This window comes from Pteropus vampyrus, unplaced genomic scaffold (assembly GCF_000151845.1).
Source record: "Pteropus vampyrus isolate Shadow unplaced genomic scaffold, Pvam_2.0 Scaffold44, whole genome shotgun sequence".
Classification (NCBI taxonomy): Eukaryota; Metazoa; Chordata; class Mammalia; order Chiroptera; family Pteropodidae; genus Pteropus; species Pteropus vampyrus.
In genome coordinates this window covers 4,785,383-4,801,015 of record NW_011888825.1, presented here as the reverse complement: position 1 = coordinate 4,801,015, position 15,633 = coordinate 4,785,383, and the positions used below count along the sequence as shown (strand labels likewise).

At 42.4% G+C, this 15,633-nt stretch overlaps 1 protein-coding gene across 7 annotated transcripts in view; it reads right to left on the bottom strand.

Moving 5' to 3' along the window:
* The window catches only part of ARHGAP44 (Rho GTPase activating protein 44), a 188,067-nt gene that overhangs the window by 29,535 nt on the left and 142,899 nt on the right, over nucleotides 1-15,633 (bottom strand). For all 7 annotated transcript variants that reach the window (XM_023529951.1, XM_011358973.2, XM_011358974.2 and 4 more), the window contains 8 exons: nucleotides 13,746-13,814; nucleotides 12,080-12,161; nucleotides 11,449-11,576; nucleotides 8,385-8,496; nucleotides 7,863-7,944; nucleotides 3,711-3,791; nucleotides 901-1,014; nucleotides 123-214 (listed from right to left, as the gene is read on the bottom strand). In XM_023529951.1, coding sequence (XP_023385719.1) covers nucleotides 123-214; nucleotides 901-1,014; nucleotides 3,711-3,791; nucleotides 7,863-7,944; nucleotides 8,385-8,496; nucleotides 11,449-11,576; nucleotides 12,080-12,161; nucleotides 13,746-13,814 — 760 coding nt within the window. The remainder of the gene's footprint in view (nucleotides 1-122; nucleotides 215-900; nucleotides 1,015-3,710; nucleotides 3,792-7,862; nucleotides 7,945-8,384; nucleotides 8,497-11,448; nucleotides 11,577-12,079; nucleotides 12,162-13,745; nucleotides 13,815-15,633) is intronic.

Here is a 15,633-nt window from a genome sequence, read left to right as displayed (position 1 = left end):
AAAACAAAACAAAACAAATACCTTTGGGCAGTGGTACTTGATTTCAAAGGTTCAAAACTCATAGTGACACTTCTGCTCTCCCCCAGCCACCCCCGCTCCCACACCTGGATGCCACCACATACCCCCAGGAAAGAACCAGTCTGCATGCTGGATGATGGGTTCGATGATCCCAACAATCTGCAGTGAAACTGTGGTCATCATCTCTGTGATGTTCCTGCAAGCATAGAGCACAGGAGGGCAGGGCAGGGTTACCAGCCAAGGCAGAGTAAGAGGCACACCTGGCCCCACAACCGGAGAAGGGGCCCTAGACTGGAGGCCTGCAGACCTAGGTCTGAGAGCAGGATTTCTCTTGGGAAGAAGAGGTTCACTTTTCCGAACCTCTCCTCATCTATAGGACGGTGATAACTATAGAAGTCCTCCTTATAGGAAACATGTAAGGATACGAATAAGCAAATGAATAGGATGCACACATCATCAAGTATGAGGCACCTTTCAACATGAGGTATGATCCTCATAGCTGCCAGACTCATCCTCTTTCCAACTGTTCTCTCTTTTGAGATGGCCCTCTGTCCCTCTGGATAGATCCTGATGCTGGGATATGTATTGGGGAGGCTTGAGAGTCTGCCTTGCCCAGTCTGCCATATCCCTTTTTCTTTCATCCCGATACTGACTTAGATTAGCTTAGAGAATACCCTCCTGGCAGATCTGTAGCTCTGAGACTATCAATGGAAAGACCTGCAGAATTTTGTGCCTCCTCCTGAGCTTAAAAAAGGTACAGGCCAAGGCAGAACTGTGACTTGACAAATAAATGAAACTGGTGATTACCTGGGCCCTAGCCATCCCATCCCTGCCCTTGTAGCACCAAACATCACCCTTATGCCCCTTCCTCCCCGTACTCACCCTTCTGCTTGTGGCCACAGGAGGTTGGGTCCTAACACGATTGCCATGTTACTGGGAGTCATTTTGTTTACATCTTGATATTCTGACAGCTTGGATAAAAATTTGATCAAATATCTAGAAGGAAGTTAGAAGGACCAGGTTTAACTAAAGGCTCAAAACTAGCCTCGTTTCCCCAGGACTGGGTAGAAACTTCTCTCATGTAGCATATCTTACTGACAAAAGAGTCATACATCCTATAATATGATGAAGACGTGTCATGTTTCAGGACACGTGAGACTCTGATCTCACTCCACTATATGTCAACATCTGGCCAGAGAAATTCTCCATCTTTGCTTTGGACTCAGTAAATAATAACCTAAAGTTCCTCCTTCTTTTCAAACCTGTCACTGGCCATCCTCCCTGTGTGCAGAGGCGAGAAGCAAATTGTCTAGGTGCCACTGCCAGGGACATCTACATGCTAGGGGTGGTATCCCCTGGTCCCTCTGGAGCTCCGCTCAGTGGGGCTTTCTGGAGAGAGACAATGAAGAAAAAGTTAAAGACTTAGCATATGACCCAGCAATTCTACCCCTAGGGATATTCCCAAGAAAAATAGATCCACACAAATATTCATGGCAGCATTATTCATTACAACCAAAAATGCGACCACCTAGATATCCATCAACAGACGAGCAGATAAATAAAATGTGGTCTATCTGTACAATGGAAGATTATTCAGCCACAAAAAGCAAGGAAGCTCCGATACATGCTATCACGTGGATGAACTTTGAAAACATTATGCTAAGTGAGAGAAGCAAGACGCAAAACACCACATATTGTATGATTCCATTAACATGAACTATCCAGCATAGGCAAATCTACAGAGATAGAGACAGAAAGTAGCTTAGCGGCTGCCAGGGGCTGGGTTGGGGGGAATGAGCAGTGACTGCTAATGGGAATAGTGTTTCGTCTTAGGGTGATGAAAATGTCCTAAAATTAGGTAGCGGTGACAGTTGTACAACTCTACAATTATACAAAAAAAAAAAAAAATCCCACAAAATTACACACTTTAAAGGGGTACGATGTGCTTTATATCTCAATAAAGCTATCATTAAAAAAATAGAAAAAAGAACCAGTGAGGAAGCTATGAACGAATGAAGCACACTAAACAGCTCTGGCGAACCATACCAAAAATCTGCCAAAATGAGACGAGGTCTCAGCACCCAAGGGTCCGTGTATTTTCAGTTACAAAAGGCTGTTTCTGACCCCATTCTGCTTGGATCACAGTGAAGTAGCTCCCTCGGAAATTGTTTACTCACTTTCTGCCGGCCTAGAAGAAAGATCACCATACCCAGGGTCTGATAACATAGTCTCTAAGCTGCTGCTGTGCCGAATCCACCCACAGCCTCTCCTGACCACGTCTTCAAGAGGCCACATACACCTGGACCAGGACGTGGGAACTCAGCTGACTGCAATCAGTCCATAGCTGGCTGGTGTCCTAAACTGCAGTTAGTAACACTCAATGTGTTATACTGATGTGACTCTCATTCTTTGTTTTTTTTTAATTGTGGCAAAATATATATAAAAGTTATCATTTTAACCATTTTTAAATATATAGTTCACTAGTATTGACTACTTCCACATCGTTATGCAACCATCACCACGATCCATTTCTAGAACTTTTTCTTCATCCCAAACTAAAACTATACCCATTAAATGATACCCCCTACAGTCTTCCCTTCCCCACAGCTGCTGGCCATCACCATTTTAGTTTCTGTCTCTATGAAGGTTGACTATTCCAGGTGTCTTATATGAGTGGAATCATACAGTATTTGTCCTTTTGTGTTTGGCTTTTTTTCACTTAGCATAATGTCCTCAAAGTTCATCCACATTGTAGCATGTGTCATAATTTCCTTCTCTTTTAAGGCTGAATAATGCACTGTTTGTGTATTTTGTTTATTTGCTTATCCATCAATGGGACATGTGAGCTGTTTCCACCTCTTGGCTATTGTGAATAATGCTGCTATGAATATGGGTGTATAAATATCAAGTCTTTGCTTTCAAATCTTTTGGCTACATACCCAGAAGTGGAATTATTGGATCAAATGGTAATTCTATGTTTGATTTTTTGAGGATCCTCCTTACCGGCACTCAGGATTTTTTACAGGAAAACAGAAATAATCAGGCAGATGGTAGCAGGAGCTGAAAATCTGTATCTCAAGAAAATACCAGGAGAGGTGGCAGGGCCAGGAGCAGTGCTGGCAAGACAAAGTGATGAGGAAGCAGAAAGTGTGAAGAAGCAGAAGCTGGGGTAGAGAAAAGATCTGCAGAGCAGCAGGAAGTAAAATCTCTGGTGGTCGCAAGAAAAGTGAGAGATGATATGTGGAAAAATAGCTGGTGAATGGTGGAGCACTAGAGAATAGTCTCCTGGCCTCTTCCGGCGGACTAGCTCAAGGGCACACCAGCTAAGTCCAGCTCCAGGTTTGGTTAGCTTCTCCAAGGTGCCCATGAACACCTCTCTTTACAATAAATTCCCAATATCTTCAAATAGCTTGCATTAATCTTTGCTCCTTGCAAATCAAAGAACTTAAATGATTTAGCCAATAGCTAGTTAGGCAGCCTCCAAAGTCAGGTAGCTCCTTTCAGTCTGTTTTCTCTGCAAAACGGTAATTAACCTCACAGGGTTGTTTGAGGTTGAAAAGAGACCAAGCATGCTAACAACACTTTGAACACCATGAAATGCTGTGTATGCTAGTCACCATGATCTTTAGCCAGGAAACTGTGTGTCTGGGGCTTAAATAACCCTGACTCAAGTGTCTCCAGAGTTAACTTACCGGATGTTGTTGTGATTGGCCTTGGGCAATTTTTCACAAGCATTCCACAGAGCCTGAAGCCTCTTGTCTTGTTCCTGGATGCTGGAAAATTAATAGGAAAAGCCACTGATTGAGCACAAATCAATGAAGTCTCACTGGCAATCATATTAACCAGTCATTGTGATATCTGAGTATAAAGAGCTAACCATTATGAATGATCATATCAGCAAGCTCTATTATTTAAATGTTTGGTTACCATTTCCCCCCTCCATGTTCTCTTTCTGTTTGGTCCTGTACTATTTTAACGAAACTTCCCCTGCACACACCATATGTCCCAGGTGAATGTGTGCCAGAGTAGTAGGTAGGGGCAGGAGGGCAGAGGCTAGAAACTTGCTCTAGAGTAAGCAGGGCCATGGTGCTGTCAAGAGGACAATTCTGGCATGGACACCAGGATACATGGCACCAGTCAGGGAGTTCAACTGCTTTCACACCATAGTGCAGCATATTGTCCAGTTCAATGGATATTATTTAATGACACTCAGTAAATCCCTTTAGAATAAGTAAATTCTACGACCTCACTATGGACATAAGGAAATCTGACCTTTCAAGACATAACTCAGAGATGGATAATGCCCATGAACCAAAGAAAGATTTGCTCAAAGAAAGAGTTTCTTTCTTTATATGCCTTCAGAAGATTAAAAGAAATTACTAATAGGACTATGTTTTCTATATGCTTTTCATGAAAATCTACATCAAGGCCTACATGGTTAGAAAAGCCTTCTGCCCAAATACCCTTTTCTCCAGAAAAACTGAAAGTAAAACACCAGCTGGGTGATGCTGCAGCTCTGACCCCTTGACCTAGGGCCCAAGGCAAGGTGGCAGCCATCACCCACACATCAGGCACCCAGAGGTCCTCCCACGGAACCTGACCACAGTTCAGCCTTGAGGAAAAGGTAAACATTTTCCAGATTAAACTTTTGCTAGGAAACTGAAGGGACAACAAAATGTCCCATTTAGAAATGGAAAGGTAACAGCTCATATTTGTCAAGTAGTCATAATTCGACCAAAAGCTAGCTGAAGAGGGTTTTTTTGTAGGGAGGCCACGAAGACCCAACTCCATCCTAACTGCAATCTTGTGCCAATCATATAATCTCTGTGAACCTCACTTTCCTCAACTGTAAGTGATATTAGTAAGAGAACTTCCCCCACAGCATCAGTGTGAGAGATGTGAAAGAGAATCTGCACGAAGGGCTCAGCCCTTGATCAATGTCAGCCTTTGCAGCCGCCACTGCCACTGCCTTCGCTCTCACCTCCACCAGCTGCTGATGTCTGTCACTTGCAGCGCCAGGCCCTGTTTCCTGTCCTGTTCCTTGATCCTTTCTAAGCTGACAAGGAAGATGCTGCTAAGACCTTGCATTCAGTAAAAATCAGCAAACATGTACTGCGTGCCTCCTGTGTGTCAGGCACTGTCCTGAAGGCTAGGAAGCAGTGAGCAATCGAGACATTGTCACTCTCAAAGTTCACCATCTCATCAGCTACACAAACAGAGCCATGAGCCAGGCCATCAGTTTTAAGCAGAGAATGAACACAGAGATGGGACAGGTCATGAAACGGGAAGGTCTCTCTGAGGTTATATTTAAGGTGTAGCCCAAATAATCAGAAGGAGCCTGGGGCAGAAGTTTTGGGGACAGTCACATCAGAGGGCATGGCCCTTGCAAAGGTGAGGGTACTTCTGTCCTGAGGAAGGTGTCCTAGCATTGACTGGAGCTTCAGTCCTTCTTGCATCCTTCTTCAGGCATCTCTTGGCCTCTGGGCTATTCTGCACCTCTATTCTGAATGACTCCAGAATGGAAGCATTTATGTGGCTTGCAAAGACATGTCCTTTGAGTTTCAGACCATCTTGCACTGTCCTGGGGATCCCTAACTTCTGTTCTTGCTGCTTCCCTGGCTCCAGCTCTGACTCCAGGATGTCCCATCCTGTGACAGAGCTGGCTGTGTCCTGTGGAGTTTGTCCCTGTTAGGGTCAGTGAGGTTCTTTGGTGAGATCCAGTCTCATCAAACATCAGTGGTATCAACCCCATAACCTGGGGAGCTTGGAGACAAGGTGCCCAGATCATTTAAATCAGAATCTCTGGAAAAAGGTTGAGGCATTGATATCTTAAAAGTCTCCCAGGAGGCTGATGCCACAGGGGGTTGGAATGGCTGTTCTAAGAAAAAATTAATTTCTTTAGAGATTGTGACTTTAATGGCAGCCACAGTCATTCCTGGAGTCAGGAATAGGCAGGACGTGCATACCCTCTAGGGGCAGGAATAAGGTTTTGGTTTTCCTTGGTTCCAAGACACTGAGCTCTGAGGCATCTGAATCGTTCCTATTTCCTATTTCCTCTTGGAGACCCACCTCTGTAAATGAGGAGTGTCTCTCAGATCCTGAAGCAGCAGGCTGTCCTCGGTTTCTTCGGTTTTATATCATCAAGATCACTTGGCCATTCAGTACCTAAAAGGGACTGTTTCCATCAAAGGGTACGTTCTCACTTATCTCCACTTCATCCCTAGAACCACGGTGCTGTTCTAGAGAGGCGTCAAGTGCCATGGCTAAGTGCATGGGTTCTGGAATCAGACTCCTTAGAATCAAATCCTCATTCTGCCATTTATTAGATGGCAAGTAACCTGCCATGACATACCTGCACTATGACTCAAATTCCTCATCTGTAAAATAGGGGAAACAGCACAACCCACTTTTCAGTGTTGTTGTGAAATTAGATGAGTTAAAAAACATATAATGAGCTGAGAACAATGTTGAGTCTCTAACAAACACTCAACAAAAAGCATCATTTATGATTATTTATATCATCGTGGAACTCAACATGCACTCTCCACAATGAGATATAAAAACATATATTCAGCCACCCTTTAGGATGCATAATCTTTAGTCTATCATGGAACAAAATAGCGTTATGTAACTTGATTGGAGCTATCTTTCTCTAACTCCACACGTACTAGCCTGGCTTTACTTACAGGTCAGCTGGGTTCTTTCTCAGCTCCCAGTTCTTACAGAAGCAGATATATATTCCAGTGTTCTTTCTGATAGGCTAAGCTTGCTGCTCTTTACAACTAAAGCTCATGACTAAAGAGCTCTAGAAATCATGTCCTTTCATGGGCACTTAGCTTAGTCCTGTTCTCATAAAATGTTCTTCCCCTCCTTTATCTCTTTTTTCTGGTTCATCTCTACTATCCACTCTCTGGCGCCAATTCTCTGATGTCTACTACTCAGTAAAAACCAATTCCTCCCAATAAGAGCATTTATTTAAACTAGCTTTTGCTTACAGCCAATCCTAATGCATGCATCAAGTGAGGAAAGAACTCAAGAAGCAAAAAGGAAAATTGTACTTCAGAGCCATAATATGTGGCATGGCTGTGGCTTTCCCGGCTCTGCATATTTTCCCTCTACCTGCTACATGTCTAGAGTCTTGAGCCTTGTTCCTGTCTCCTCCCCACTGAGGCCCTCTTTCACAGGCTCATCTTCAGGAGAGTAGAAAAGTGTCCATTGCCCAGATGTTATGTTTTTATATTAGTTATTAATTAGTTGTTATTAAAATATTCACAACTATTATAGGTACAGATAAAGACCCCTGTGACCACTCCCGTGTCCTACTCTTCTCGAGAAGGAATCATTACAATCTGCCCACGAGCCCTTTCGGAACCATCTTTTATGCATTGACACATATAGAGGGGCACTCCTAAAACTCTATTGTTTTTAGTGTTTGTTTTAGTTTTTTTAACCAAACAACAGAATAGCATACGTGTCCTGGTTAACTTGCTTTATCTCACTCAACAGTAAATCTTCATACATTTTCATGTTAGCATGAATGGTTCTACCTATTTTTTTAACTGCTGCAGAGTAGGTCACAGAGTAGATATACCATAGTTTATTCAGCCACTCCCCATGTCCCCCATTGACGAACATTTAGTAACTTTTAGGCTTTCATTATTCTAGATAATGCTGCATTTACATGCATCCTTGTATGTTTCTTTGGGTACATGTACACATACTTCTCCATGACTGATATCAAGAAATAGAGCGTCTCGCTCATAGGTTACATGCTTTCACAATTTCAATAAATACTTCCAAATAAACACCGACCCACAAGATGTTCCAAAATGTTGTATACTCACTTGGAAGCCTGAATCCACTCGTCATAGAGTTCAAAGGTCATAAGAGGTTCTGGCAACTCTCGGAGGTAAGATTTCAAAGCTCCTGGGCATGAATACAATATTTGCCATAAGCCACTTTGATAGGGCAGAGACAAATTCTACCAGCCAGCAATACCCGTGTGGGTTACATCTGGGGATGGGCTCCCTGACCCAGACAACAAGATCAAATGGTAGCTTCCCACATAAATGGATCCGAGGCTCTGGCATGGCAACTGGACTGGCGCTGACAATTGCACTGGCCTCCCCATCTCTTATTTCCCACCGTTACATCATTTTCTGTTGGTACACTGGGGAGACCTTCCTTCAAGAGGCCATAGCAACCAGGCCTAACACTGGGCCTTGAGTGAACACATCTGAAGCATATTAGGAAGCCACTGGCTCAAGTGCCCACGACATGTGGTCACACACGCTCCATGTTCATACCTTCCCCATAAGCCTCTACAGCACAAGCAAGCACCTTACTAAGGGGCTGTGGGCGCCCACCTGCAATTGCATGGGGGTCTGCTGAGTACTCTTGCACATCCACCACACAGCAGTCCAGGGCAGCTTTCAGCTTCTTCAGCTTGGAGGCAGACGGAGCTACTCGAAAGAGTCCCTACCAACAGGATGGAGGGTCAGTGGGCTGCACTCCTTTCCCCCAAATTCTCCTAGATGCATTTTTTCCCAGCATCATTTTCAACATTGTAGCGGTTTGTTTTCTAAATGTGTCCTCCTTTAGAGCAGGAACTGGGCCTTACCCATTGTTGTGTTCTCAGCATGTAGTATAGGATGACTCATTATTCTATCTTGGTAGTCATTGAAAAAATAAAATTTGGGCACTCAGACTTCTTGTGTATTTATAATATGTTTTGGAGTAGAATTTGACTGAGACATGGTTAGATTTGGCGGGCCTAGGAAGTTGGATGTGAATAGCTCTACAGGGTGTGTGTATGTTGGGAGAAGAGACGAATGCAGGTCAGAGTTTGAAAGGAATCCCTAAGTCACAGACAAGTAAGTTAGACATGAATTGAAGACCTACTGCATTGTTTCACCTCCTTAGCTTCTTGGATTCTGTGATTCAACTCACAGACTGAGAAACAGGCTGGCAGAATACTCCTTGTTCCTTTAATATTTATGGCCATTCAGATATTCAGGTTCCTTCTGAAGAAAATGTTCTTGGTCTAGAATACTGAATTTTGGGCCTGCTAAGATTGTTAACTCCCTTCTCATTACTGGGTATATCAGATAAATAGATGTCCAAAGCTCTGTGGCATACATGTGAGGAAGCTCCTGAAACATGTTTGGACTAGAACATAAGTAAGGCTGCTATGACAAAGAGAGAAAGCTACAGCACACGTTAAAGGAGTGGGTTAGATCCTCACAAAAACATGCCATAGACATGGAAGAAGAGCAATAGCATTTGGTGATGGACAATGCCAAAGACAAAAAAGTAGAGCTGTAAAATACAAGCCTTCAGATTCTTGACTGTGTAACTGAGATAAATAAAAATCAGGAGAAGGTGATAGTTAGCGAGTCCAGTTTTGGGGGCATCAGAGAAAAATCTGCATGGTAATGTTGAAGAAATGGCAGCAAACATGGGAGTGGAGCCCAAAGGAGGAGTGAAGACCCTGAATTCCCAATGAGGTTGAGGTGAGCTCTGGGAGAGGATGTTTATGCCCCAGGAAAGATTAGAGAGAGCAGAGGGCAGGGCTGGGATGGCAGTGCTTAATAGATCATCTCAATGCGGCTGACAGGTAGGTGTAAGGGAGGAACCAGGGAGTTGAGGGTGGTGCTAGTTTCAAGGATGGCTACAGTAGTAACTTCACAGGCAGCATGGCCAAGGTTGCTGGGCTAAATCGTGGGATTGGGCAATCCAGGGTCTCTAGGGATCAATGAAGGCAGGCTGAGCCCAGTGGTGTGAGCAGAAGTGATGATGCAGAGAAAAGTAGGTTAAGTCAGTGGTGGTAAAGATGAAGAATCAGCAAATGCTGAGAGTTATTTTAAGAAATTGGGTAGCACAAAAAACAAAACCTAAGAGCTTAGGGAAGGAATATAAGGCAGTAGTTGGGTTGAAAGAAGACTTTTTTCTAGGCTAGAGGAAACCTGAGTATATTTGTTATGAAAGGAAAAGAGCTGATGCAAAGTAGGGAAAAATGCAAGTGAGAGAGTGAGTTCTGACAAGAGGCAGAAAGGCCCAGAAAGAGCCGATGGAAGAGTCGGAGGACAAGATGGGAGATGCCTGATCATCTAACATCCGTTCTTCGAGAACCGGTTTATATTGATTAGAAACTTAAAGATATTGATAAATTATTTTGACTTTTGGTATGTAATAATACTGTTATGTTACAAAACATTTATCTTCTAGAGAAACTTACTGAAGTATTATAGATAAAATGATATAATGACTGGGATTGGCTTCAAATGTCCAAGGCAGGGATTGGGGGACAGAAAATGAAGGTCAAGATGAAACAGGATTGACCATAAGCTAGGTGATGAGGCCCATTATCTTATCTTTAAGTGTTTCAGGTTTTCCATAATTAAAAAAAAATGATGGGGAAAGAAAAGGCCCAGTTTACCTCCCGCCATGAAATTGTACCTCAGGGACTGCAAAGAACTTTCATCTTGAAATTGATAACACATGTGAAAATGTCTGGCATATAAAATGTGGTAAAAAAAAAAAAAAAAAAAAGACACTTATTCTCATTTGTTTGAAATAGCCAGCATCCAGAGCAGGCCTGACATAGAGGAAGGAGGCGGCCAACACATATGTGAACATTCATGGCTTCCTCACCTTCTCAAGCCCTCACAGTTTGCCCCATATGACCTAGTGCTGACTTAAAGGCTGTTTTGGATTCATCAGGTTTATTTGATAGATGTTAGACACATCTCCCCCAATAAGTTCATATGCCCCTATCTTACTCTTTAATACTTTGCTCAGTAATAAATGCACAACATGCTCTACATAATTATTGATTGGCTGATCAGATCAAAGGAAGATAAAGATTTAAAAATAGCCTGTAGAAGAAACTCAAAATGAGATCTATCTCCTAAGAAATGATTTACACAGCAATAAAAATATCAGTTCGCCAATTCCTCAGAGGTCTTTTTTACATGTGGCTCTTAAGAAGTACTTTCTAATTCTCTATCAATCATATTTCATGATCTCCATTAAAAAAGTTATGATCAAAAAGGTTAAAAGGTCTATTTTTAAAATCAGAGAACTTATGAAGAAGATGGAGGAGGGGGGCAGTTAGGAGGAAGAGGCAGGACAGAAAGCAATAGCCGCAATAGCAGTGGCATACCTAAATCATGTTAAATATGAAGAAAGAATGGCTGGAGTGTGGCTATAAGTTCCCCATGGCCAGTGGTATCAGTCTTCCACAGTCCTCCACTCTTCCTATAAAATGAACGCTCATGGGAGAGAACAGGGCCACTTTGAGTTCTGCAGGAGATGGGGCTGTTTGTGGGGGCCAGGATGGGGATGGTAACGGGAGAGAAGATCTTGCAGGCTCTGTCTCATGGAAGAAGGGACTAGCTAGGGGCTGGGTTTGGCTGTGCCCAAACCTACCTCTTCCTGCATCCCACATTCCAGCAGCATCGTTACACATGCCTCAATGGGGAAGGCGATCTCCCGGCCACTGATCATGAGATGCTCTTCCAGAGGCTTCCCAAATGAGGGCTTCTCCACCCAGGCCTCTTAAGGGGGTGGAGAGAGAAAGGGTGTCAATGAAAACAGTTATTGACGTTCACTTATGCTGAAATATTTCTTTCTTCTTGTCATACAGATTTTCATCAGACTACCAAAAACATGGAGGCACAGTTGAGTATCCATTCTTGTGGTTTTAGAAAGACAGGGAGGACCGGGCAGATGGATGGCTAACCAGCTATGTCCAGAGCTGCTGGGCTGCATGTGACACACAATTTCCACACACATATCCATGCACACAACCCACCCCCACCCCAACTCATCCCCTTGATGAAAGAATGTGTGTGAGTGCGATTTGCTTCACTGAAACTGAATCAAGGCACCAGCTTGTGAAGTTCTAGCAGCTCATCTAAACGTGACCCTGTTGGGGAGAGAGTAAGGGTGAAATACAGGTCATCAGTCTCACCTAGGAAGGCAATATTGGGCAATGGTCTCATCTGGTAAGGCAAGCAGGCTCCCAACCCTTATCTGTCTAAGGAAGGTTGGCACTTACCCTGTTGTGCTTTTATCTGAGGCAACACAGCTTGCAAGAGTGTCAATGACTTCTTGTGGTATTCAGCTTGCACTTCTATTAGCTGAAAAAACACAAGAGCAAGCATTACTCTTTGTCAAAGGGTGGGGAGCACAGGCTGCTATGTCATGCGGGTACTCTGCATGAAAGTGCTGTCTTATAGGGAAGGAGGTGGAGTCCCCAGCTCCCTCCTCAATCCACCTAAAATAATGAACATATTCCTCCTTAGCCACTGAAGCAAAGAAGGCCATTTGGGATGCAGAACCATGAAGGATATGGGGGGACCACCTCAGAGCTGTAGTCTGACTTAGAGAGTTTGCCTTCATTGCTATTCTTCCTTACTGAGGATCCCATCCTCAAAGCAAAAGAAAACAAATGGAAGTACAACAATAGGAAAATGTAAATGAAAAACACATTTAGAAATCCATTTGCCTAAAAGAGTTAAATGCCATTAGCCTGTGTGTGTATATGTGTACACACACATACATAAATGTAAACATATATATCTTGTTTTCTGTAAAGTCAGTTTTAGATATAACTGATCAGAAAACTTTTGGCTTAATCCCCAATCCTCCTTGACTACTCTGGGAGGTAAAATTGCTTTGGTTATAGACATACAACCCAAAGAACAAATTCCTTCAAGATGTTCTATTTTGACCATCCCCGTACTAAAAAACCTGCTGAAATACTGATAAGAGCAATATGTTAAAAATTTCATTAATTTTAATACTCTGAAACTGAATATTACCTTCCCAAATAAAACCAGTGGGGATATACTTGAAAAATACACTACTTTAAATGTTCTAAATTGGAAAGAATGCATATCAGCTCTTTATTAGGGTAGAAGCAACTTGTCTGAACTTCTGATCCACTGATGGAAGTGTCAGAAGATTGCTAATAGCCCACAGCTATTCTATATACTTATCAAAGCATCTTAATCTTTTCAGGATTTCTCCTTTTTCTTCCTTTATTTTCCTTCCTTATCATTCCATCATTACCCTATTTTCAATTTGTATTTTTTTTCTTGACTAAGACACTGTCTCTAAATCTGCTTTTATTGTCTCTAAATCTGCTTTCATTGACGAAAGGCAGCTAAATAGGTCACATTAATTGTCATTTACCAGTCTGTCATCATCTTTGGCAAAAATCTAGATTAAAATCAAATATGTGCTGGGGACAGAATTATCTTCTTCCCAGTTCTTTGTTTTTTGATACTCCAAGGTTTCTCAACCTTTGCCCTACTTCCATTTTGGTCTGGATAATTATTGTGGAACTGTCCTGTGCACTTGAGGATGTTTAGCAGCATCCCTAACCTCTACGCACTAGATGCCAGTAGCAATTCCCTCAAAAGGTGACAGCCAAAAATGTCTCCAGACACTGCCAACTGTCCCCTGGGAGAGGGATCAAAACCACCTCTGATTGAGAACGATTGCCATAGATTACTTTCAGTAACGTTCACAGATGAGGTAAATTTTATTCTTAATTTTGGGGGAAAATCAATTCAAGGGGAAGAAAAGGTAGCATTTATTCACAGGTAGAACAGTCAAACCCCTACTCTTTTCTACAGCATGTTCAACCAAGGGGCCCTCAGTTCCATGCCCACATTTGCAAACAGGTTATAAATAGTGTCACCTTTCTGGAACCTTACCGTTTGAAAGTAGTTTGCATAGTCAATTTCTTTGGCCACAAAACTGTACATGTCAGCCGAGAGCTGGTCCTATGGAAGGTAAAATGCACAACCAAGGTAAAATATAAAACAGTAGAGAGTGGCTAATGCATGAGTCTAGACATAAGAGAAGATAGAGATACAATCAATGGTTAATTCAACAATTAACCATTGTTTAATCTCATTTTTAATAAAACTTGACATATTATAAACTTTGCCAAGGACATTTCCATGTTTCCCAACCACGGCTCTGGAGAATGAGTAGCATGAAAACAACACCTGTGCCATTGGTTTCCCCAGAGATTCTAACACACGGGCCACATCTAGAGTTAGGAAAGCTCGTGTGGGGGAGTGAGGTGCAAATTATTTGCATACACCTCTGCGGTTTGTGCCAACATTGTGAAGCAACCTCTAAGTACAAACTGCTTTTGTTCTCTTATTCAGTTATTTCTTCTTCTTGATTATTCTACTATTTTGCTATCCTTCTTTCTTAATACTGATTGGTTAATCACAAGCATATAAGAAAGAGATGGAAATACACCAATTTGGAGGAAGTTGGATAAAACAGGTGGGCAGGGGAAGGACTGTTGATTCAGAACCTGGCAAAACCTGGTTTCTTCCAACTTCACACACAACTCTCATGTTAACAGTTTCATGCTTTCAATTCTCCATGACATCAGAAGCAATGACCTAATGCTGTATCTGAATCTGGAATGTGTTCTCTGAGAAGAACAATTTTCAGTTCCACAGAAACACCCATAGCGAAGCATAATAAAAAGTACATTTTGAGCAGAATGTAGATTATGTCACTGCCCAGATCTTTGAGCATGTCATGTCTCTGAACTGATTTATGCAAGTCATATATATGATCTCTAAAGTTCCTCCCTGTTTGGTTGCCTCAGGTAGAAGACCTTTAGATGAAATGCTAAGTTGAGGAAAGAAGAGTTTTTAATGTCCAGGTTGAGAGTAAATGTGAGAACAATACAAGAAAGCTGATCCAGACACTGAAGGAATTAAAGCAGGCAGCTACACACTTCAGGAAGAGCCTGTTTCATGAAAACTCAAGTATCTGTACCAACCTCATAACCCTCAGACCCTCCAGCTGCCAATTAAACCTATTCTTAGTGAAAGAACTGGGATATGACGAATGAACTGTTTCCTTTTCCAGTATCCTTGCAGACAAGTCATCACGGGGAATATCCTTAAAGAGTTCTTGTACTCTAGGTAATAGGGTTAACAAGGCACAGAGAAATCTGTTCTTGGGAGAGCTTTAAGCACAGATTAGTCAATGCTACACTCTGTCCAATTTCAAATAATGAAGAAAGGGGAAATAATCAATTATTATTCATTGAGAAGATTCTAGGTGAGTGGCACAATGTCACATAGAATTCTCTTCTAACTCTCTTAGGTAAGTGGAATTTCCAATTTCAGATGAGTCGCTACCAAGAGTTCAAGGATTTTATTTGCCTGTCACAAAAGTTCTTCTCATAGTAGGGGCTTAAAACTATTTGCTGAAAAAACAAAAGAAGAAATGAAGACTCAGCAATGGTAACTTTCTCTAAAACTAAAATGGGAGCTAAGCCCACCCACCATGGCTCCCTTTCACCAGAGCATCCCTATAATGAATGCCTTTGTAGGGGTAGGGCTGCCGAGTATATCAAAGGTTCAAGAGAAAGTAGTTTTGTGAGGAATGGATGTCTGCCATCCCCGCATCAGCATTGTTCAGGAGTCATCCATCACCAGCCTGGCAGTTGTAAGAGAGAGATTTCAAGTCAGGGAAAAACAAAGGGTTGAGTGACAGAAATGGCTCTGTAGATGGGAAAGGAAGGGACCCCCTGAAGGACTAAATGCCATATCAAATACACCTTCA